The 24,667-nt window shown below is 40.6% G+C and overlaps 1 protein-coding gene across 7 annotated transcripts in view; it reads left to right on the forward strand.

Moving 5' to 3' along the window:
* The window catches only part of rbfox3a (RNA binding fox-1 homolog 3a), a 528,049-nt gene that overhangs the window by 374,700 nt on the left and 128,682 nt on the right, over nt 1-24,667 (forward strand). For 6 of the 7 annotated variants that reach the window (XM_041975734.1, XM_041975755.1, XM_041975750.1 and 3 more), the window contains one exon: nt 15,155-15,264. In XM_041975734.1, the coding sequence (XP_041831668.1) occupies nt 15,155-15,264 (110 nt within the window). Of the gene's footprint in view, nt 1-15,154; nt 15,265-23,380; nt 24,289-24,667 lie in introns of those variants that run through there. The other variant, XM_041975797.1, reaches the window with a different exon arrangement.

Below are 24,667 nucleotides of genomic sequence, written 5' to 3' on the forward strand. Positions count from 1 at the left end.
TTGATAACAATTTATTCAGAGTTTGCCGACTCAATAGCACTGCGAAGGATGCAGGAGAAGAGCAGCAGCGGACATGGAGGGGAGGCCTGGTAGATTACAGGATATTTTTCAGCCTCTGGGGGTTCTCACTCAGCTGATGTTGACAAAGCAGAGCTGATGTGAGTTAGTAGAAAAGAATAAATAAATAAATAAAACCCCTTTTGGAAGATAAACTGTTCATGCACACAGACTTGTGTGTGATACATGCTGAAATTTCTTTGTCTTTTCCTTTTACACATGCCCCCCTCCTCCCCCTTCTACACCAAGGGTAGAACATCAGTGAATAATTCATCAGTCAAATCCAAAAATCTATGAAATAAAATCATTTGTTGCCCTATAGTGTGCTTGACAGAGAGCTTGTTTATAAGGGTGGTAAAGCAGGACTGGAGTGCTGGTACAATCAATAGTCTGATGGAATCCCGAGGCCCTTGCTTGTTGGCAACACTCATCCAGACTGAGACATCAAAACAGCTATTGGTTTCTATCCTCTCGCTTGTGTCTCCAGAACATTTCAAGCCAGATGGGCAGTTCAGGCGCTTTATGGGTTGTTTTTTAGTTGCATTATTTATTCTTGCATTAACTAACCCCCTTCGTTCCACGTCTTGAGGTTGTCATTAGCCCCAGTGTGTTCTGATGATGCTGGGGACAATTAAGATAAAAATGCCGTGACCAATCATAATGGTGATAATGATAATGAAGAGATAATGATAAGAAAGGCTTGGAAATGACTCTGGCAAATAGGGTTTCTGTTTTTAGCAGGACTCCACAGCACCAACAACACACTTTTCTTACACCAGTAATACCAATAATTATTATAATGATAATGACAAGTCCAAAATTAATCACCCCCCCTTGTAATCTTCCCGCTCTTCGTCTGTGCTGCTCCTCATTAGGAAAAGAAGGGGTCACAGCACCACTTCCAGTTATTTTGCTGGTTTTCCTCTCTATGCTCCACCAGACCCCGAGCTTTGTTGACACACATGTGCAGTGCATCGCTGTGTACTGGTTTTCTTTAATATGAGCACCAGATTGCCTAAAGCTATACCACATAGCGCAGATAACTAACTATAAACTGAGCAATCTGGACCAAGTGCTGATGAGTGGTCATTTCTGGAGGTGGTAGCTGAACACAGACAATAGAAAAAAGATCTTTTTTATTTATTCTTATGAAGATTCTGGTTGCAAACACAAAGGCATGCAAATAATCAGGTCATTTGCTGCTGCTGTTTGTGTCTTATGCAAACATATCCCACTACAGACATGATGTGACCCAGCAGAAAACATTCAGACTGTCTGTTTTTCTATTATTATTTGGCCTGCTTCATTAATTAAACTCCTCCTTTTATGCAACTATTATGAAGCTTTATTATTATTTCCCTTAGCTAAGCAGGTATTACATGAACTGGCTTGTATGAACACAGTGATTATGAAATGAACTAGTGTAGATTTGTTTACACTGGATCACGATGAATCGGCTTGAATTGATCATGTTTGTAAAGAGCTCTGAGATGACTGTTGTGAATTGGTGCTATACAAATCAAGCTAAACTGAAATGAACTCAGCTTTATTACGTTGAAATATCTCATTGTGTTTTGAGTTCAGCACCATGGACAGCGCATACAGTCAGGCAATTTGAGTATAAACGTTTTAATAACAAGGATAAAGAAAAATCTCTTAACTTACTCTAGCTTCATCTTTTCCACTTTATCTCTCTCTCTCTCTCTATATATATATATAGAGAGAGAGAGAGAGAGAGAGAGAGAGTGAGAGAGAGAGAGAGACTTCCAGGTAAAATAAATGACTAACAAAAATCTTTAATTACATTTAATTAGATTTGATCTAAAATAGTTCTTTATATTTTTAACCAAGGCAATTTTCATTCACTTTCTTTTTGTTTGTACTTTTAGGGAGAAAATAGAAGTAAATCCTTTTCTGTAACGGTGTCATTGATTAGCCACTTTCAGATACAAGAGCAGTAAATCAAAAGTATTATTGTAGCTCGTATCACAGGATAAAATGCTGCAGCTCTACTTAATCAAAGCCCTGCAGAATTTTGTCCAATGTTGCTTCTATGATAAAATCCATTCCACTTCCAGAGGTTAGATTTGACCATGAAACTGTTAAATCTCTTTAACCACGTCTGCATTGACCGTAGGAAATTGTATTTGTTATTAATTCACAACCAACAGCTGTATATGCTGCCTTTCGCCTTTAGATTGGAGCCCCAGCACGAGGGGCGAGCTGATTCGCTGGTGAAACTGTGAACAGGCTCAACTCATTCGTTTCAGCGCTGCTGTTACGATGCAAACCTTCTCTGACACAGAAACCTCACAGTGACTCTGCAGGTAAAACCTTATCAGACAGATTTTATTACAGAAACAAACTACGTCTTCGGTTCATCTTTAGTCACCTAAAAATGTGGTCTTCTTGTTTTTTTTGTTGTTTTCCTTTTTATTCTTGTTCTTCTCTTCTTACCCATTCTGCACTTCTTCCTTCGTTCTCCTTCTTATTATTTTATTATCATTATTTTTATTAAACAAAATATCATATCTAGCCATGAATATTTTCCTGATATCTTCCTATAGTGTTTAAAATAAATAAAAATAAAACCTTTGTTTCCTGCTGTGCCTTCTTTCAGCAGAGGTTGCGCAGTTATGTCAAAAACACAACATTAAGGTGTGCTCTTATTCAGCAGTAAATAATAATCTCAGCAAGAAGGTGCTGACTGCCAACAAATTTAGCAATTTAGAACAAAAACTCCAATAAAACTTTTGCAATAAAAAATAAATAAAACCTATGCAGCTAAATACAAACATCTATATGGACCCAAACTTCAAGATCAAGTTATTTATTATTGTATTTAAAGAGGAATTTTAACAGTGTCCTGCTTCGTACAGGCAGCAGCTCCAACAGAACATTTACTAACATGTAGAAGAATAACTTCAGAGACAAAAGAAATCAGGAAGATTGATCAGGACACTTCGTAGTGGGTCAGTAATAATAAAAAGTAGCTATCTACAGCTAGATGTTTGTCCCTCTATCTAAGTTATTAAAAACTTATTTGATTATTTTAAAGCAAACAGCTCACCAAGACTCAGGCAGCAGAATATTTTATCACCCGTTCAGAATGGCCTGCAGGGACAGATGAGAGAAAAAAGTTGGAGTAAAAAGAAGTTTTAAACACCAAAACAGGGTTCGGAGTTAGTAAATCTGGCTCTATTGATGATGGCATAACCGATCACGTGTCACTTACGACCCTCTGTTGACTTATGGGGACAGTTAAGAGCTGAAGTATCAGGCTACCCCTTCATTAGGACCTCGACCATGTAACCAACTCACGCCATAGTTTGAGCCATGTAGTGTACATAATACAATCAAAGAGCAGTCATGTTCTTCACGGTCAAAGATTACAGCCACTGTGTATCTGAGCTGTGTTTGATCTTTATTAGCTTCCTCCTACCTCTATTTTTAGCCTGTTTTAATTTCCTTACAGCAGAACAAAAAAAAAGATCATTACTTTCACTTTAAATTCAACAACTGATCTATTAAAGCAGGGCTGTGTTATGAGACGACCACCAAGAATCCCCCACGGGCAGTAATGCAGCGCAGGGCTTTACTGTATGCGTGTGTGTATACATTCTGTAGATAGAAATTAGGCCTAATCGGGCCTGAGGCTCCGCAACAAAAAAAGGAGAGGAATCCACTTAGCAACGTGGCTAATTTGCATAGCTTTGAAGAAAATGGGGTCTGTGTTTAGTCAGCTTAGATGGCAGCAGAACGTCAGAGTCTGACACTCGGTGGGAGACAAAGCAGCTGACTGACTGGTTTGTCTGATGTTCAGGCTGGCTGGATGACTAGCCGGCTGCACTGGTATTGCTTTGATGTACAAGGCACCTCATCAAACTGTGTTTATGAAGGTGCACAGATATACTTTGGAGGTTGAACCCACTGAAGCAGGAGCTGTCAGATTTTGTGAATTTAAAAAGAAGAAAAAAAAGTGTCTGCTTCTTATTGCAATTCTGTCAGGAAGGGGAAATATCTGAAATGGCTTTTAGGCCATTAAGTATGACAAGTTAGTAAAAATAAAATATAGGTCATCTGTGTGACAAAATCCTCCAGAGTGTTTAAATGTTTCATTTTCCATTTTTATTGTTTGCTACTTGAAAATAAGATTACATGTTGGAGATGAATTATTAATAAACAGCATTACTTTAAAATCCACCTGAACTTTGCAGCCACACAACATTGTCCTTCCTTCATTTCAGACTCTCCATCCTCATCCTCTAAACACATGACTTGATTTATTTGTTTAATTTAGTTTGGCCACCTCAAAATGTACATATACATGATTTTGAACATGTACAAAGGTCATGATGAAGTCACACCCCCCTGCGTGCATGTTGGTCTTCAGTTAGAGGACATTGTCCATGTTCCTTAGCTAAAACAACCAGAATAAACCTTGTATTGTTTCCTTCCTGATATTCTTAGTATCTTTCATATCACTCATGTAGGTTTTGCTTCCTTTAAAACTTAAAATATATATTTTTCTACCTTCTTTTGTTACAGGAAACATGCTACATGGTTGCATGTATCACACCTTATTATTATTGATTTCCACAAACCTTGCTCTTATAATGCTGGAAATTCCTGCATCCAATCACAGCGATGTGTGGAAATAATCAGTTTCTGGTCGCCAGTTCTGTGTAGTGGCCGAAAGAGTCCGATTGTAAAAACAAGTGGCCGGAATGAGTTTCCCCCCCAGGTTGGCTGGACTCTGTCGTAGAGATAGGGAGAGGAGACTGGTCATCTGGAAGGGGCTCAGAGTAGAGCCACTGCTTCTCCACATCCAGAGGGTCCAGATGAGGTGGTTCAGGCATCTGGATAGGATGCCTCCCTGGGCACATCCCACTGGGCACATCCCACCGGGAGGAGGCTCCAGGGAAGATCCACGACAGGCTGGAGGGACTTTGTCTCTCAGCTGGGTTGGGAATGGTTAGGTTTCCCAAGGGAACGTGAAGAAGTGGCTAGGGAGAGGGAGGTCTGAATCTCTCTGCTCACGCTGCTGCCCCCATAAACCTAACCCAGATAAGCGGAGAATGGATGGATGGTAATGCCAATGCCGGTAAGACGATCCATTCATGGACTGCTGGTGAAAACATAAATCTAACCTTACAACATCCGAAGGAAAACTGCTCCGAAAAACAGCAGAAGAAAATATCTGCGCTAGTAGCAGTGCTGGTGTCAGGAATGTCGGTAAAAACCCAAATCCTGTGGATCCTCAGATAGTGCCTGTAAGGTTACCAAGCAGCCCAAAGAAAAGTTTCAGAATACATCCGTGGCTTAAACACAACAGTGGTGGCATTAGCTGCTCAATCAAATGCCTTCTACCATCAACTCTGCTTCACCCTTCAGACGGCGTTCATTAAAGAGATGTTGTATCAAAGAGATGTTGTATCAAAGAGCTCAACAGAGAAACACCAAACTATGGTAGCTACATGAACAAAAAAGTTCTGTCAGAAATGCACTGAGCTAATACAAGTACACGTGTTAAAGATGTTGACAATGTGTGCTAAAAGTTCTCTGTTTTCCATCATAACAGATGAATCCACCGCAAATTACACCAAGTGACTCATTAGGACACAAAAATGATAACGAGATAGAAACAAAATGGTTCAGGATGTCTGAAATCATGTGAACATGGATTCAGCGTACAGAACCCAGTTCTTCATCAGTCTGATTCTTATTTCAGAGTTTGGCCCTTCCCAGGAGCAGTTTGATTTCTACAGAACTTTTATCAAATGGAAACAGATGAAGTTGAAGAGACAGGAAAGAATAAAACATGGAAGAAAGAGCCACCAAAACAAATTATTACACTGATGCAGCTCAGAGAGTCAACAAATTACATGTGAGCAGGTAAAGAGGGTGGAGACAAGACAAGAGCAAAGATGATAACTAAGAGACGACAAATTAAAGCTGCATATTAATCTGATGACAGAGTAGGACACTAAGATCTATAGTTAAGCTCACAAGTAATAATATCCAGTATTTAGGCATTAGGTTTTGTTAATGAACAGAGAGGATGCTCAGCGAAGGTCTCTACTCAGTTTGATTCTTTGTTGTGTTTCTTTGCTATTTCTACTTGTGCACAAGTGGGTGAAGCAGAGGATCTAAGCTCCTCCCAGAGAAGATGCAGCGGATGCAATGAAAACACCAGAAAAGCTACATTTCCTGTGTTTTGTTGCTCACAGCTTCTCCTGAGGCTTCCTGCTTCCTCAAATCCTCAGTGTACATTGAAGGACTGGAAAATGTCCTGGAGAACGGACCCCAGGAAGCATAAGTTAGCATAATGAAGTTATATGGTGGAAGAATTGGAAACCAAAGCATAAGTGTGTTACAGTCCTCTAACACTAATATTTGTCCTCCAATAAACTTTACGAAGTGACAACTACTCACATAAAAAATTAAGCTATTTATCTATCCCCCCCCCCCCCCCCCCCCCCCCGCCCCTTTTGCTTGAATAGAAATATTCTTACAGATTTGGATTTGGGGGTGTGACATTTGTCAGAACCCACATTTTCCAAAGTGTGGTTGCATTAATTTGATTTAAAATGTTTATTGTTAACTTTATTAATGGGTGGGTTAATGTTTCGTCCACTGGTCTCTGAATTAACTGTGTAGATAATTTTAGCACAAGGAAAGTAAAATGTGAGCTAAAACTGGGGGTACTTAGCCTTAAAGTTATAATATATTTCAATGTCCATGGAGTGAATTACAGGGCTGCTGTTAGCTGCTACTTTAGTGTAAATATGAGGTGCATCTCAAAGTCAAGCTACACTTCCAGGATACCTCATCAGAGAGTCTCACTGAAAGACTGCTCCGATATCGAGGATCTTTTGAAAGACTTGCTCCTTTGTTCAATTGAATTTTAAGGATGCTTCTGTGTATCCTCCTCATTTCAAAGCTTCCTCATCTCTGCAAGCTTCAAAGACGATGCAGATAGAAGATGATGCAATTTGCAAATTTTAAAAATGGTTTTTACTGTATTTATTGCTGCTGTGATGTTGTTAGCATCACTATGTGTTTAAATTACCTTTATGTAGTCGGCTAACAGCCATGTCTGTGTTTCAGTCGTGTGTCAGGTGTAATTAATGAAGGGATGCTGTTACCTGTATTCGCTTGTTAGGATTGTTGCATTATGTCTTTTCTAAACACAAGGAAAGAGTTGATTTTTATCCTGAGGACGACTCAACTTGGAGGCACCCTTAATTTATAATCCAACCACCCAAAATGGACAGACCCAAATCCACCTGTTAGCCTTTATAAGCTTTGTAAGCAGATACAGTATTGTGGGAAGTCACATGACATGAACAACAGTTTTACAGCAGTGATGTCACATAAAAGGCCAATATAGCAGCCAGTCATAACACACCTGACATCCACAGGCTTCCTCCATCTCCTGACCTCCTGCCGCCACTCTCCTCCAGCTATGTGGCCTTTGATTTAAGGTCTCTGCAGCAGTTTATGGTGTATATATCCTAAATGGACATTTTAATAGGCTTTTACTTTTTTTCCTTGTATTGTGCAATGTAAGCAGTAATCTTAAATTATAATAATTATAATTTGTTGCTGCCGGCTGAAAATGTTGCACAGTTTCTCCGAAATGTCAAGTTTTCACAAAGAAACACAGCTCGGTTTAGAGGCCAAAGATCTGAGAGGATTTATTAAACGCTGCTGTTGAGTTTGATGAGCGTCCATTTTTCCAAATGTGCTCAAGCTTACAAATAGACTGCATGTGCCAAGCTGAATTTAAAAAGTATTTCTTCTAAAAATGCACAAAACATAAGAAATATTTCCATTTGATGGAGTGATGCAGGAATAAAACAATGAGAGGCAGCCTTGAATAATTTACTCTGAATAAACATCATAAAGCTGTTAAAGGCTGAAAGAGACTGAAATAGAATGATGATATCAGTCAGTCAGGGAGGATAAAGATGATGTTTTTAGCCTTAAATCTACATTTCTGGACATGCAGGAGGAAGATAGATGTTAAAGAGTTGATATCATCCCAGGAAAAAGAAAAAAAAAAGCACATCTGCACTTTTGTTCCCATTTTTCTTGTCCTTGTGTGTTTTATTCATATTCACTGTCTTTCCTCTGGAAACTGCCATCAGGGTCAAAGGCAATTTACAGTACCTCTGAACATGTCCTTAACGGTACCATCACGCGTCCATCAGTGCCACAGTGAGCATGATTTTATTACTCAATTTGATTCCATACAAGGTTCATTCCCCACATTTTTTATGCATTGTGGGCTTAGCTCAGGCAGAAAATAATCTGGACAGTGAGGGCTCTGTATTACGGCTCAAACAGGATAAAGCACTGACAAATTTCCGTCCGGAGGACTAGTGAACGGGGAGGACAGGGAGAAAGAGAGATTAAGAGCTACACCATTGTTTACCTCCCCTCTAAGGTGCAGGACACTCTGTCGTTTATAAATGTTGGTAGCTGTTATTGGTTACCTCGCAGGCTTTAGGGGAAAGAGGAAAGGAAAATGGGGAAAAAAAAACTTTGGGAAAGACCCAGGAGGAGGAGGAAAGGGGGCTGGGGGCTTCGATACAACTTTAATAATGCGTAGCAGGAGCTAAATGAGCCATTCTGCGGTACTTTAAGACGTCTTCCCTCCACCCACCCCCTACCACCACCCTCCACCTCACCCCCCCCTCACGGTCTCAGGGCCTGAATTATTAAAAGTGTTGTTTTCCCTTATTGCATTGCAGCAATGTGCCTCTTTGCTAGAAATGAGCAGCGTGTTGTGGAGCAGGAATGCTTAAATCTCCAACAGCAAAGCCAGGGGAGCAGGCAGCTGGGGGCACAACACAAACACACACACACAGAAACACACCTTTAAATGACCACAGTCACAACCAACCTTAACACCACACTCAGGTGGTTTTCTTCATTTTCCTTTCTCAGACTGAACCATTGAGGCCTGCTGTTAATGGCTACTTCCGTTATTGCCTAATCGTATGGCTTAAATTTGTTAAAGACAGGTAAAAAATGGCTGTAATAATTCTCCAAACCCCACGGTTATATCATCACAGTAAATACTGAAACTTCTACAGATAACAAACAGGAGCTAAAACAAGCCCTCACGTTCCAAAGACAGTAATAAAGTAGTAATGAATCATCATAAATATCCAGTCATTATCTCGCCTCTAATATTTTGGATTTCCACACAAATCAATTCTCTTTTTAAGTAAATGCACCCAAAGGCTCTGAGCCTGTTCAGATAAATTAAATCTAACTGGTAAACAATAACTGGTAAAGGTTGGAGCTTTTGCTCTGCAGCTCAGTAAAAGAAAAAAAAAATCTTTTATGCTGCACATTAGAGTATCTCTGAATGTATTTTATCACCACTGCAGAAAGTTCTGATGGTGCACCAACATTTACTTGAAACAAACTGGAGAATATTTTTCAGACTCAGATGCAGACTCTGTAAGATCAAGACTTTTGCAGCAATCGATGCGCCATGTCTGATGTATTGGATGCGATGCATTTTCTTGATTGCATACGTGATGCAGACGTAATAAATACTTGCTCGACTCCACTTTTCGCAAGTTCATCCCATTTCATCCATGTGCGCGTTGGAGCTGCCTTCTTTAGAAAGGCTTAAAAATCGGCATTTGGAATAATTCATAAGCGGATTCAATCCTGAAACATAGGTAGCAGCAACAGCCTTGAAGTATGTGTGGACCCAACTCCCCATACAAAAAAAAGTCTTGACTTGCAGCCAGAAGAAAATTGAACCAGACTCGACTAGACATCATTCACTTAATAAAACAATACGTTCTCCTTCCCTTCTCCTGCTCTGGCAGTTATCGTACATGCCGGGTCCTTTGGGGAGTAAATAATTTGATGCCTGCAGTTAAACATCCTGCTTTAAAATGTGAAAAATAAAAACTCTAAGTTGTAGATAATGCAAAGTATACACTGCAGGTTGCATTCCTCTACCCCCTTCCTCCCTTCCAAGACACACTCTCACAGCAACACACACTTTAATCACACAATTAATAATTAATCAGAGGCTGGGCTCAATGCTGTCAAGTCTGCAGATGAGAGAACACCCAACTGCTGAGAAGGGCCATAAAAAAGCAGGATTAACAGCCAAAAGAAGCGTTATCAACCGCTCATCGTGAACCACTAAGCAACATGTCACCGCTTGCACTCGATTTTATTAAATGGGAGAAAAATACAGATGCTCCAGCGGTACAAACACGCAGAGCTGGATGCATTTTTAATAACCAAGAGTAAATAAATAAATAAATAAAACCCCACTGGCTCTACAGTTCTGCAGAGTTTGTGAGGGGGAAAATTAAGCTGTCTCTTTTATGTGACATTTTCTACATGCAAATATGGAAAATTTGATTATGTGCTCTATTCGCTGCATGTAAACACCATTTATAATACCATAACAAACTGGTTATAGAAGAATAGGTCAGGGATGAGTCTTTACTATTTGTGCTCTGTGTTACACCCACTGCAGTGATTGATTTCAATGTATTACACCACTCTGGGATTGATCAAAACACCCCTGATCATTTTGTTCAGCTTATTTATTCCCAGTGATGTATTAAATATTTTCCAATACAGCTTAGAGGTGATGGGCTTCCATCCTCTTTCAGTCCTCTCTGTATCTCTCTGTGTTGCAGCAGAAAGCAGAGTGTTTACCCAGCTGTAATTACAACATGCACAATGACCTCATTCTGCTGTGTCAGTCGTGGTAATGTATAGCCCTTGATGTTAAACTGCAAAGAAAAATGGTATGCACTTATTTTCAATATGCTGACTACATTCTCGGCATTTTTTAGACGTGGCCATGAAGCCAGATCAGAATTTGATATAAGCACCGGTGCTCCTATTCGTCTGACAAGGTCTCTCTGCCTTAATATGCATTCAATAATGTGAAATGATATTAGCTGTAGGAGCTCATTGAGTGTGCACTCGGGGTCTTGCCGTGTCTCTTTCTCTGTCTGTATCATGCTCCTTATCTGTTTCTTCTTCCTCTCACACACACACATTGAAGAAAATGGGGGGTGAAAAAGTGAGAGAAAAGAGAGGTGTGTGTGTGGGGGGGGGGTTCAACTGCAGATAGCAACAGCAGCAGAGCAATCACACCGAAGCAATGCCCCCCACGCCTGGCCCATTAATAACAGTAATACGCACACCGCACCCAAGCCAGCACTGCCGAAAGCACCACTGACACTTTAATGGGCATTTTTTACTTTTGTTTTTAAATAATGCATGTGCTGCTTGTCAGCACTGCTTCACTCCACCCCTGGTGTGCCTTTGCAGCATTCCTTTGTGCAGAAATTACAATGGAGACCTGTGTTTTCTGTGCTGCCTGCTCCATAAGCTGCATTCATCACATACATGGGGACATCAGTGTGCAGTACATCACACTCTTGGGGACATGTGTGTAAGCTGAAGCATGCATGTGTGTGTGTTTTTGTTTGTGAAAGACTCCCTCATTGGCACTGAGCTAATTTGGAGTGTCTTTGCGAGGGTGAACTGCGAGGCTCAGTGGCAGCAAACATGACTAATAAAGTAGGGTTGATGGTGTACAAGTGACAATAAGCTTCAGATGCCATGGTGGTTTTGGATCCATCAGACTGAGGGTGCTCAGATTTACATATATGTTCCATTCTAGTTAACAGGTGAAGTTGCACAACAGTATCTCTCCTATAGACAGAAATGCTTCATTTTGTGGTCATCTTATGGTAGCAAGTATAAGGATCAAAGCTATATTGAGCTTTATCCATGAATTCAGGTAGCACCTTAAAAATCTGTTTCTTTTTTTTTTTTTTTTTTTTTTTTTTTTGGTAGCATAAATTTAGAGTAAAAGAGGAACAAAAAAAAAAACACTGTGTCCAGCAAAAATATGGACCCCTGAAAATTTGAGCTCATGTAACATTTGCAAAGGTCTCGTACCGTAATTAGGTTGTTTTGGCTGCAGCATGTTTATAGTGGTTATTAGGAAAGGCCAGGTGATGCTGATCTTAAAGCTTTATAAAAACCTCTGACTCCACAAACTAAACAACCAGCAGCAGCCACAAACTCCTCTAAGAAACTGCAGCACACCTTGAAAATTCAAACAAGTGAAGCACAGAAAGCCATGAGAAGATGGTAAGGGTTAGCAGGTCAGTTTTTAACTTTCAGGTTCTGGCACCTAGCAGGGTAATTGTAAAAGTCAAGTTTGAAGTGTGCAACTGATTAAAGAGTGACAGAGCAATTATATTATATACAAAAATTCTATACAAAACAAAAAAACAAGAAGAAAAATTTTTATTTACCCTGCAAAAAAATGTCATTATTTGGACCAACTTTAGTTATTAAAATGTGTTTTTTTTCCTACAATAATGTATGAATTGTGATCTCCTTTTTTCAATCCTCACATTGGTTCAGTCGACTGTCTGCTCATACACATCTCCTATCACCTCTCAGAGTGTATCAGCTGTACAATAAAAACTTGTATCAGACACTTAACGCTGTCTGGTGACATTTTCATCTGTGGCCATGAAGTACTACAGGGGTCAAAACAAAAAAATTTCCCGAACCTGAACTATTTTTTTTTTTGGGTTGCAAAACGTCTGCATGCCGGAGATCCAGCACGGTGCTGGAATAATTTAAGCCCTGGTACTAATGTGTGTTAACATGATAAAGTAGTGGCCACTCGTTACTGATGCATCCAACTTACCGACTGTCCACATATTGTTTTAGTTTGAAACTGTGCACCTGTAGCTCCTGAATTAAGTGTTTCCTACCTTTGATTTTGTTGTAATATACCTTGTTCTATTTTGGGGAACAGTGAAGAGGTAGAGTCACAGTTCAATGGTTTCTCGTCTGTTCAATAAGTTCTGCTACATCATTATAAATCATTCAGTGATTAAAACAAAATTAAACTGAATCAAAATTATCTATGTTTTAGCCATAAATTCCAACATGTAACTCACACTTGTCCGCAACCTTATCCGTGGCCACAACTTGGTAACGTGTAGCCATGGATTTTGACAAGGATGGGCAACTCTGCTCCTTGAGGGCAGCTGTCCTGCAGGTTTTAGATCTTTCCTTGTTTCAACACCTGATTAAAATGACGAGGTTATTGTGTAGAACTTGATAAAAAGCTGAAACCTGCAGGACAGTGGCTCTCAAGGATCTGAGTTGGCCGTCTCAACATTATTAGATTATCTATACTTGTTACTCGATGGGCTCTATGCTTTCTCCTAACAGCTAAATGGAATAAAAGATGAAAATAATCTTCATTACTCAGTTTTTGTATTTTTTTTTCTTAAGGAAAGCATGTCTTTCATACAAAAATCTGATTGATCCACATCCACATCTTTATAATTGCCTGTTTTCAAGCCATTTAGTTTGTTCAAAATCCCAGATGTTTTTACTCATGAAACATTATAATTGGGTAAATAATAATTATTTAGATATGTCATTTCTGACTAGTTGACTTTAATGGAAAATTTGACCGGTGGTTCTCAGACTGTTGCTTAACAGCAGGAACAGATTTCCATTGAAAAAAATGGGCAAAATGCACCAAAATCATAATCCTATACATACACTTGAGCTAGAAAATGCATAAAAAAACCCCATAAGACATAAAACAGTTAGTTCACAGCTGTGTAATAAAAATCTGTCTTCAGAAACTGCTTACAATTATTCCTGTCAGTCTCTTTCTAACATCTGTGGTCATATTTAGGCCCCAAACCTAAACAAAAACTTCTGTCTCTTCATGGATATTCACTAAATAGTCCTTCACACTCCCCAGTGGATGTAACTTTTATTAGATGGAAGCTTTGGGAGCTGTTGGTTATTTAGGCATTTAAAGGTAAGTTTAATATCAGCAAACCTAACTTAATATACAGAAGATTACTTTTTATTGGAAATGCATGTTTTCTGCTGATGATAAACAGCATCCACACAATCCTGTTACTTAATAATACAGCACGGTCAGATGAAAAGCTGTAAAAACTGCATCCAGATAAAAAGCGCTTGAAGACTGATGGCTTTAGAAATCCCAACTTAAATGTTAGAAAGATAGGGCGGATATCATAAAGTACCTGCTAAAAATGCAATCAGCATCTGCCTCATGGGAGACCCAGAAAGGCACCGACAATAAGATATATTCAGTATGTGTAAACATGGGAGACCTGGTGACTTCTAACTTGGACGTGGCACTAGCGGCTGATGTATTACACATGGTAAAACTTAATGGGAACAGTTGTCTTGGGAATGAAAAGAATTAACTGTTATTTAACGTCGAGTCTATAACGGAGCAGATTTTTATATCAGGTGCTGGACTAGACGATTATTTATTTTTCGACAGCTGATGGTAAATTCCAGTAACACATTTAATAATAATGAGAATAAAAAGAGACGAAGAGCGGTCGGCAGCTTTCTGTTGACGTTAACAATATCCTGAAGACTCAAAAGACTCATGTGAGTTAGAATACAGCGTCTGTCTGAATAAAGGGCAGGATAATTTGTTGGATTATTTTTTTCACCCATGTGTTTGAATCTTTTACTCAAACTCCAGAGGTTACTCATCGTATAAAACTGGAAGCTTCAAGGTTTTACTGGTGTGAATGATTCAGCAGCAAAGTGCGCTCACCATCAACATTGATGAAAGGCTCTGAAGTCTTCCCTCTCAGAAATCAGATCTAAAACTGAAAAGAAAAAAAGGCTTTAAGAGCATCAATGCTTTAGTGTGATGATGCTTGTTCTTTGTTCACCTGATTTGCTGTTGTTCACTGAGTTGATGGCGTAGCTCAGCCTGCCTTGGTTGTACTACTTCATTGATTTTACACAAGCTATCTATGTGTATGTGTCATTACATGTAAGGTCAATAAACAGCTGAAATCAATATTTATAACAATCGATGCTGCATTCTCTATTATTTTGCTTCCTGCACAATGATTTCCTTTGATTGAATTTGCCTTTTTTTCCCCCTCTCTCTGAGCAGAGTGTTGCTGGAGTGCATGCAGTTGCCCCTTTGCTGCTTCTTGTCCATTTCAATGACGCCTGCCTGTGTTTCTTTGTGTCCCTGCAGGAAACACGTTGTGTAAGTCAGGAAGCATTGCTGTCTTCGGGAACGTGGTGTACAGCGGACTGCTGAACGATCACCTCTGGCATTTGGGAGTGCCCCTCTTTACAAGACTGGTAAGAGCAGCTGGGCCCCTCTGTGCACACTTACCTTCGTTTTGTCGAAAGATTTTCACGCAGTTGTGCAGAATCCAACAAGCATCAGGTGTGGAATCCCCCAAAGCCCATAGAGGGGCTGCTTGTGAAGGTTGCTTTGCTGACATGTGATAGCGAAAGTTAGACTCAGCGTGCAGGATGTGACAGCCCGACCTCTGCTGTAGATTTAAACCCTCATCTGAGAATCTTATGTTGTAGAAAGGTTTTCTTCAAGCAGGAAGAAATCCCATCTGAGGCATAACCATGATTCTTTTGTAACCGCATCAAGAATCTGTCTTCTCCAGCTGAAGCTTGGTAGCTCTGAATAGGACTGAGTGAATAATTTAAGATATTTAGTCAAAAAATTGTGAGGCTTTAATTAAGAGCTGGAGCAGCTGAAGCTTGTGTTAAGAATTAATGATAAATGTCTATAGCTGATTGTTAAAGGGAAACTGAATGTTTGTTTTACACTCATTCTTACCAGCGCTGGAGCGCGAGGGGATTCTTGTAAATGGCATTAACAATGAGAATCACAGAGCATTTTTCGCTAAGAAAAAAAATTCAGCACAGCTCTTTTTCCTCCTGTTTACTACCCCGTTTCTAAGCGGGTCGCAAGTTTTCATCAATGCTTATTATTGATTCAATCTGTCGTTGTAGCTGTCATTTATGAGTCAGGAATTAGTGTTGATTGGTGCACAAGGGTTGCATATAATTGGGTTACATTAAATAGATAATTCAGCTGATCTCATAAATGTCTGATGTGAAGGCTTGTTTGATTATCAATTAATGTCAAACAGAGATGCAAAGAGTCTGTTTGGATTCCAGTTGGGTTTGCTTGTGTGGTGCGTAGGCAAAGCTTGTGAATCTCTCTCTTCATGGCTGTACGAGCCTGCAGCCTGTGCAAGGGGAATGTGTACTTGATATCACCCATGCAGTATAGAAAAAAAGCTATAGCATGCAAACACACACACACACACAACACACACTGCAACCAAGAAACAAGAAACCAGTGGATGCAACAATGATGAAGACATCAGGTAACACAGGTTTCTAAGTGAACAGAAGTGATTGTAGTCGTCGCGTTTATTAAGGCTAAAAAACGTAAGTGGAGCACTAGCCGAACTAGTTTAGTGGGATGTCGAATCTTTCTCTAAGGTTCTTTGTTTGATCTAAGCTTAAAACAAAGCAATGCCTTCATAGTGTCTGTGCTGTTCTGCAGCTGCTTGGATGTTAGAAGTTAAGCATTTAAACACTTGTTGGTGCAGCTTGTCCACTCAGGTGCCACCGAGGTGATAACATATTAGAGAAAATCTCAATGTTAAAGAAGTAGAATACCAAAGAAAACATGTTTCTGTCTGTTTAATCCAGCAATTTAGATAAAATTACTGGAAAATTTTACAGCCTTTATCTCAAATACTGTGTAATAACTGAGACAGATTTTTCTGCTTTTTGTGCATGTAGATTATACATCTCAGAGTTGTTGTTTTTACGTCAGTTTCAACACATTTACTTTGAACAAAGATCCTCTCCTCTAACGAAATAACACAGTATTATTGGTATAAAGTGGATCAGGCTTTTAGTCCAAAAGAAGTGAAAATGTTGTGAGGATGTATGTTTACTTGGAAGTTTGCTTAATATTTTATTTGTAAAAATAAGAAAGATAATGATGAAATATAGAAACTTCTTTGTTACATGACATGTTTTTGAGACTCAGGCCATAAGAAAGTTAATTTTCTCCGGATTTATTTGTCTGAAAATTCCACTCCAGTGTCTGGATGTTGGTTAGATGTGCAGTTGTGTTGCATGTATGTAAGTATGTATGTATGTATGGGACAAAATATGTCAGAATTTGCTCACACTACTTCCTACATTGGATTGGTGTCAGAAGATAATGGTATTTTGGACAAGTCTTCATCCAGCATCCCCATCCTGCTTCTCGCAGATGTTATGCTAAATAATAGCAAGTTCCCCTTTTCATGTGAGAAATGCACAGAAGAATTTATGAGATGGAAAATATCCAGTGCATGAAAACGAGTGTGGCGCACAATGGGAAATGTACAACGGAGTTTCTCTGGCCCACATTGAGTAGTGAAACTCCAGACTTCTCAGAGCTAGCTGCTTCCACTTTAACTGCTCTCTTGTTAATCTGTCTCTTGCAAGTCACACAATTTTATTGGAACTCACTACTAAATTACAGGCCTGTCTTTAAACTTTTTTTTCTCATGAATTATGCATTTTGCATAAGATTCACACCATCTTCTCATAGCCATAAAGTAGTCAAACCAGAGGTGTCAGGCTTATCCTCTTGTAATGTGCAGTTACCTTATCTTAGGTGTTCACTTTGGAAAAATTAAATGAGACTAAAAAGGTTTCTGCAGACAATGAAAGTTTTGTACTGTCCTGTTATCAGAAAATTGAGAAAAATGTTTAAAAAATTGTGCAAATTAGAAAAATCAACACTTTATAAAACAAAAATTGTTTGTATATTTTATTCATTCATTCTCTGTACCGCTTGGTCCATTACGGGTCACTGGTAAGCTGGAGCCTATCCCAGCATTAACAGGTGAGAGGCAGGGTTCACCCTGGACAGGTCACCAGTCCATCGCAGGGCCAACACATAGGGGACAAACAACCATTCACACACGCTCCTAGGGAGAATTTAGAGTAATCAGTTACTCTAACATGCATGTCTTTGGATGGTGGGAGGAAGCCGGAGTACCCGGAGAGAACCCACGCGTATTTGGGGAGAACATGCAAACTCCACACAGAAAGGCCACTGCCCTCAAGGTTCGAACCTCCCCTCCAGCCGAGATTCGAACCAGCAACCTTGTTGCTGTGAGGCTGCGGTGCTAACCACCACACCACCGTGAAGCCTTTTGTATATTTTAATGAGTTTGAAAGTGAATATTTAGTCTGAGCAACTTTATTCTTCATCAGTCTGAACCCTCTGAGAAAAGCTTCCTTTAAGTAGTCTTAAGGAATATTTTTGCAGACTTTCCAAAGCTCCTCTTTGGATGTTTCTGCCTTTTATTAAGATGATCCCAGTCTGCTTCAATGATGTTTAGGTCCGGGTTTTGGGGAGGATCCATGCCTCTATCAGACCTGTTTCCACCTGTGTGTCATGTGAGATACCTTCTCCTTGTTTCCTTTCCTTAAGAATGGCTTCTTGACAGCCACGTTTCCATGGAGACTATATCTGTTGAGGCTTAGGCCAACAGTAGATGGATCAACTGAAGGTCCAGATGCATCTTGCAGGTCCTGGTTCATGTCTTTGCTGGATTTGTTCCTATTTCTTCAGGACATCACTTTCAGGTCACGTTTATCTGTTGTGGATAGTTTTTTTTTGTCCTGACTCTTCTTCTTTTGTCCTCAACGTGTCCATTTTCTGCACATGCAAGTTTTCATGTAACAACTCTTTAGGAATCACCTTGTTGCTGCTAAAATCCTGTTTTTTGTAATCTAACATAAATACATGCAACTAAAGAAATGGGAACAAATCATATGTCTTCATAACAGGCTGCTAATAACAAAGATCTAGTTTAAAGTTGACCGTTATCAAGTTGAGTTAGAAGCTGTTTGGATGCTTCAGTAAATCGTAGGTCGGTGTTGAGTAACCACTCTCTAAAAATGGTCAGGTATATGGACTGACCTGAAAACGAGTGAAAAAAATCAGCTACAGAAGAACTATGAAGGCCTTCAAAAAGCCCGGGGAGCTGTTGCTGAACACCACTTTAAAAGATTACAAGAAAGTCTGACTCCTTAGAAGCAAAATATAAAGAAATGAGGAGTGCCTCAAGACTTTTGCACAGTGCTGTAATTCTGGTTATTAGTGTCTCTACAGCCATTGCTGTGGAGCAGCAGCAGGAATCTAACTCAGACCTCAGCATGCAAAGACAAAAATAACCATAATTAGCATCTTACACAAACAAGGTACAAACAAGGTACGAAAAATTGGGTTTGACAAAGAGGAACAACACTGAAAGTTAATGACTTGTTTTGAAATTGCTGCATCTTGATGCCAAAATGCAGAGAGTTGAGGACAGAGTATATGAACATATGCATGAATACAGACCACACATGTTCCTCATGTTGTGAGGACACAACCCACCCGCTGTCACAGAGTTAACATCCTCCGTGTCCCCTCTCTGACTGTTGAGTTATGACTGAGCTCTGAGTCCGCGGGAGCTCTTGTTCAAATGAAGGGTGCGACTTCCTGCTGCGACAGAAAGGTGGGGCCTCATGTAGCACTCCTGCCACTGCCACACCAGGCCAGCCCAGCAGTGGCATCAGCATGACATGCTGCAAGCCTTCACATCCCCAACACACAGCCCCTAATTACTGCACAGCCCTGCCAGTTTGTACCCCTAGGCCAGTACTGACTGCTCAATCCCAAGATGTAAACACTGCATTATTAACACTACATACAGTCTGCACACACGCCCATGTTTAATAAACTCTTTGTATATCTGCATGGAGGCATTACTTTAGTGGGATTCTTTATGTGCAGAGGCATACAATGAATTTATTGTCTCCTCAACAGTGAGTTCTAAAATCACCAGATGGGCGATTTGCTGCGTATAGTGTAATGTATGCTTACAAATGATGTTTAATGATATCTTCCAGGGATGGAAGAAAAACATTCCCACCTTCAAGGCTAAATATGCAGGCTGTGTGAGAAAGCTGCAGATTCAGAATTAAGTAACACCTCCTCCCCACCAAACTCAGTTATGTTATGCATGGTTATAGGCTGTCAGAATGTCTTGATGGCATCGTACAATTTCTCCTTTGTCTTTGCAGTAAGTCACAGCCCAAACTGTGCATGTTTCCTGTTACTGGTCAGCTTCACCTGCATTAACCCGTCCCATCCTCCTAAAGACATCTTCTCTGCTGGTGTTTTTGTTCAAATAATTTTTTAAAACCACTTCCTCTAGACCTGAATTTTAAGCTTTTTGTCTTTAGTTCTGGAGTAAGATAAATTTGACTTTTGAAGCTATTCTTACTGTTGTGTCAAGGCTGCAGAGTTGACCACACCACACAAACAGTAATAAGGAGGAGGTGTGCATCTGCTGCATTTGTGCACAATTAAGCAACATGGCACCTTCCCACAAGGCTGTGCTCTGGTGTGGGCAACTGAGAATCTAATTTAGATATGTCTGTCTATCTATCGGGTACCAGTCATGAATGTCAAAACAAGAGTAAAATACCAGCAAGGGAACATTACAGGGATTTTAGCACATTTTTGGGTGCACTACCAACATGTTTAGCTGTCTTAACAGGTTCTACCTGCTTGTAAAGGTGAGTAAACAGGCTGTCCAACCATGTATAATACAACCCCGGTTTTATTAAGGGAGAGGATTAATCAAAATCATCCTTACTTTTTCTATTAAGTTTATATGGTTGTTAAGGTAAAACAAGAAAACATTATTTAGACTACCAACAAAAAAAATAATTTTATTGGACAATGATGTAGAGTTTATCTTGCTTTATTTTATGTTATGCGACTTGAATGTTAAATATAATTTTCTAGAAGCATCGATAACCTGCAACCTTGATACGCTAAGTGGTATGCAGAACGTAAAGACATCTAACAAAATAAATATCAAATCCCCCTTCTTTAACATATAAATATTTTTTCATGTAATTAAATTTTTCATTAAAGACATCATAAGCTTCTGAATGAGGGAAGATGGTGGATGAGTGATATTTTGATGAACTGCTTGTTTTGATTAAATAATATTGTTATTTTCACAAAGTTTTACATAAAAAAAGACAATTACATCCTGGAATATTAGGATGTGTATCTGCCCTGAATGTTACACGCTGGAATTTTAAAGGGTGCAGAGAGAGAAAGGGTGAAACCCAACCATAATTTTCCTTGTTGTTTCCCTCTGTGAAGCCTTTCATGATGTGCTCTCCTGATGTGATGTATGTAGTATAGAAACATCAATACCCACCTGTGGAGCTGATGAAGACACATAAAGAGATAAAACGAGTATAGCTGCAGATCCTTGTCACAGAGCTGTAAAGCAGGTCACTCCATAAAGTGAAGTATGTGATTAGAGAAAAGCAAGCTGGACTCGGGATGGAGCCACATCCCTCTCTGTGTTTCAGTCCACCCACCGGGGCTCACACCAGCTGAGACCGGGGCCGAGCGTTTGATGAATGAGGACAAAAGGCCGAACTCGCCATATCCGCGGCCCGGCGCCCCGTGGGGAGTTTGAGGAGATGAGAGTGAGAACCTGAGAGGAGGTGCAGCTCATTGTCTCCTCTGGAGTATCTAATGACAAGATCTGAGTGTAGTTTGACAGAAGTTGCTCTGTAAGTAGGAGCACACTACAGAAGAGAGGTGAGATCATCATAAAATATTAAGACAACAGATCTGGAGACGGTGCGAGTTGGAGACAGACGGACATTTTAGGCCGAACACACTCTGTGTGAGGCCTTCACTTCCTCTACTCTTTGAAAGCTTCATCTTTATAATGGATGGCAGCGTCTCTGGGGAGTGTCTAGACTATGGTGGGAAATCTAAATGCTTGGGAAAGCCACTCGCATCATTGGTAAGTAGTGAAGCATGGGAGAAGTGCAAGTCAGAGAGGTGACAGGAAGCAGGAACATCAGGTCCTCATCTCGTTCTAAACTGTCCTCCACCCAAATTCCAGCTTCATCTGCATTGGAATAAAATTTCTGGGACATCGATGAGGGAATTATCTGATGCATAAATGCTCTCTGATTTGTATTTTCTACCTTTTTTTTCCCCTGATCCCTCCAACCTCAAGTGCCCTCAGCTCCAGACCACGCTGCTCTGTCTACACCCCCGCCTGCCTCCTACCCTCGGGTCTCCCTGTTTTTCTTTTTTTTTTTTTAGCCTCCACCCTCGTTTCTTTTCCTCCGTCTTTCCCCTCAGTTATTTATGAGCAGGACTTGAAATAGACTTCAGTATTTGATAAAAGCGTGATCTTTAATCTGAGTTGCCTGAGAAGTGCATTTCATTTTTATTTCCCATCAGAGATTGATGGAGGAGTAGGGAGGTTATCCACTCTGTGATTGCTAATGTAAATCCATGGTGTTGTGGTGGACATGTATAAGGATATGAAGGGCTTGTATGTGCATGTTGTGCCACCAGCAAGAGATTGCATGTGTGTGTGGAAAGCAGTGGAAGCCTGGGTTGTGATGTGACTGCAAGCCAGAAGAGAGCGGGTTAGAATTATATGAACATAATTCACTATTGTTTCTAAAACATGTGAATTTTTGCAAAATTACTCATTGCAGTTCTTTTATTGCCATTTCATATTTCACTGTTGGGTTTTGCTTTTCTGAGGAAGGAGAAAAAAATAAAATGGGTGATAAATTTAAGATGACAGTTACGCCATATGAATGAGGCCCCTTGTGTATCAATTCGCTCAAAGCCAGCTGCAAATCTAACTCTGCCTCCTTATGTGGCAATTACGAATGGGTAACATAACCTGAATATATCTGCTCTGTTCATTACGGCAACGGTCTCTATAGCAGGCAAATGTTCTTTGGGATCCTACAGCAAATTAGCTCATCCCCCAGGACGTCTTTTATTGGATGATCCTGCACCAGAGGATGCCGCAAAACCACTCGAGCTCTCCGCAGCCTGCCCCGGTTGCCACAGGGTTAATATTTAAAAGCGTGAGCTCCCAGTCGTGTATTGATGATAGGTTTTGAAAATTGCTGAGGCAGGCTCATTGTTACAGTGCTGTCTAGAAGATAGCCAAGCCTCCACCCTCCTCTCCTCCTCCTCCACCTTTATAGCCGACAGATGGAAAACACACTAAAGCATGTAATGTAATATAGCTTGGCACACAAAGGTATTTCACACCAACTTCATCTGGCCTCTGATCTGCCACAACACATCACCTGGAAAAAGGGGTTTTCAACCAAAAGGCTCCCGGTCACTAACCCGTCTGGTCGCAGCGAGGAAAATAAGGAAAATGCAAAGGCGAACACACGTAATGAAAAAGTAGAGAACAAGGCTTCTCTGATGCCTCTGAAACACTTTCAGGGTTTTTCTGAGATCTCCCTGGTCTTTATTTTTATTTAATTTTTTTCTTTTTTTTTTTAAATTCTCCCTCAGAATCGCCGTCGTCTTCTCTTGAACTGAAACTGCCACAACTTCAATGCAACTCGTCTCAGTCTCAAACAGAGAAAAGAAGAAAGCAGCGATCTGTTAGTCCTCCACTATCACCAGCATCATCCCCAACACAAGTCTCCCCCCACCTCCACCCCCTCCCTGCAGAGCTTTTCCACCACGACTCCCAGCTTCCTGCCTCCCCCCCTCCCTCTCTTACCCCCCTTCTCCTCCTCCTCCTCCTCTCCGGGACGCTGAATTTTACAGTACCGTCTGCAGGATCCCGGATTGTTGGGCGCACTCCTCTATGCAGAGCAACACGGCTCCGGTGGAGGAACGCTGGAGGCAGCTGTCAAGCGCAGGCTGCTGCTCCTGCTGCTCTAGTTGAGCCTCGGCGCCGTACCGACTGATTTCACATTCACCAATAAGAGACGGCACAAGGGGGAGAGAGAGAGAGACAGAGAGAGAGAGCGAGAGAGAGAGAGAAAGGAAGGGAGGGAGAGTCTCGAAGTGAGTGGTGTGGAGAGGCAAGTGGAGTGGAAGAGTGTCAAAAGAAAAAAGAGGTTACAACACCTCCCCAGCTCTCTTTCCTTTCTCCCGTCTTGCTTTCTCCCCCTCTTTCTTGTGTTGGTTCAGAAGAGGAAGAAGAGAAAAGAAAGGGGGTTTTTAAAAATTAACTGAAGAACAAGCTGCAAGTAGAAGAAGAAAAGGAAGAAGAAAAAGGGGGAAAACCTCAAGTCAAGCCCCATTGAACAGTTGAGAAGGAGGAACAGGGACCAGTAAAGCTCTCTGTCCAAACGCTCGGACTCCTCGTGACACCCACACTGGCTGGACTGGTCCCAGTGCTCGGCCCCGCTCTCCTGTGCCCGCCTGCCCACACCTGTCCCGCTTCCAACATGATGATGTACTTTTGGGTGAGTAGTGTGGATATCCGGCTTGGGCAGGGAGCTGATGTGTATAATGGGTGTGACGTATGTGTCAGAGCGTGTTTTAGCCCTATACATATATATATATATATATATATAAATGTGTGTATATGCAGTGTGAGTTTGATGGCGTGTGTGTGGTGCTGCACCTCCCACATGCATGAGCAGAGCTGATGGTTTTTCCACTTCCATGTGTTTTATTGATGCTGCAGCCGAAGCTATGGAGGCCTGTGTTTACGTGTCAGATTTATTCAGCCTTTAAATGAAAGAGGATGTCGGGGTGTGACAATTACCAACACTAATACCTTTATAAGTATTGTCATTCAACTTCCAGTGACAGTCAAACTACCCAGCATGCAGCATGTCG

The sequence above is a fragment of the Melanotaenia boesemani genome, chromosome 2 (assembly GCF_017639745.1).
Source record: "Melanotaenia boesemani isolate fMelBoe1 chromosome 2, fMelBoe1.pri, whole genome shotgun sequence".
Lineage (NCBI taxonomy): Eukaryota > Metazoa > Chordata > Actinopteri > Atheriniformes > Melanotaeniidae > Melanotaenia > Melanotaenia boesemani.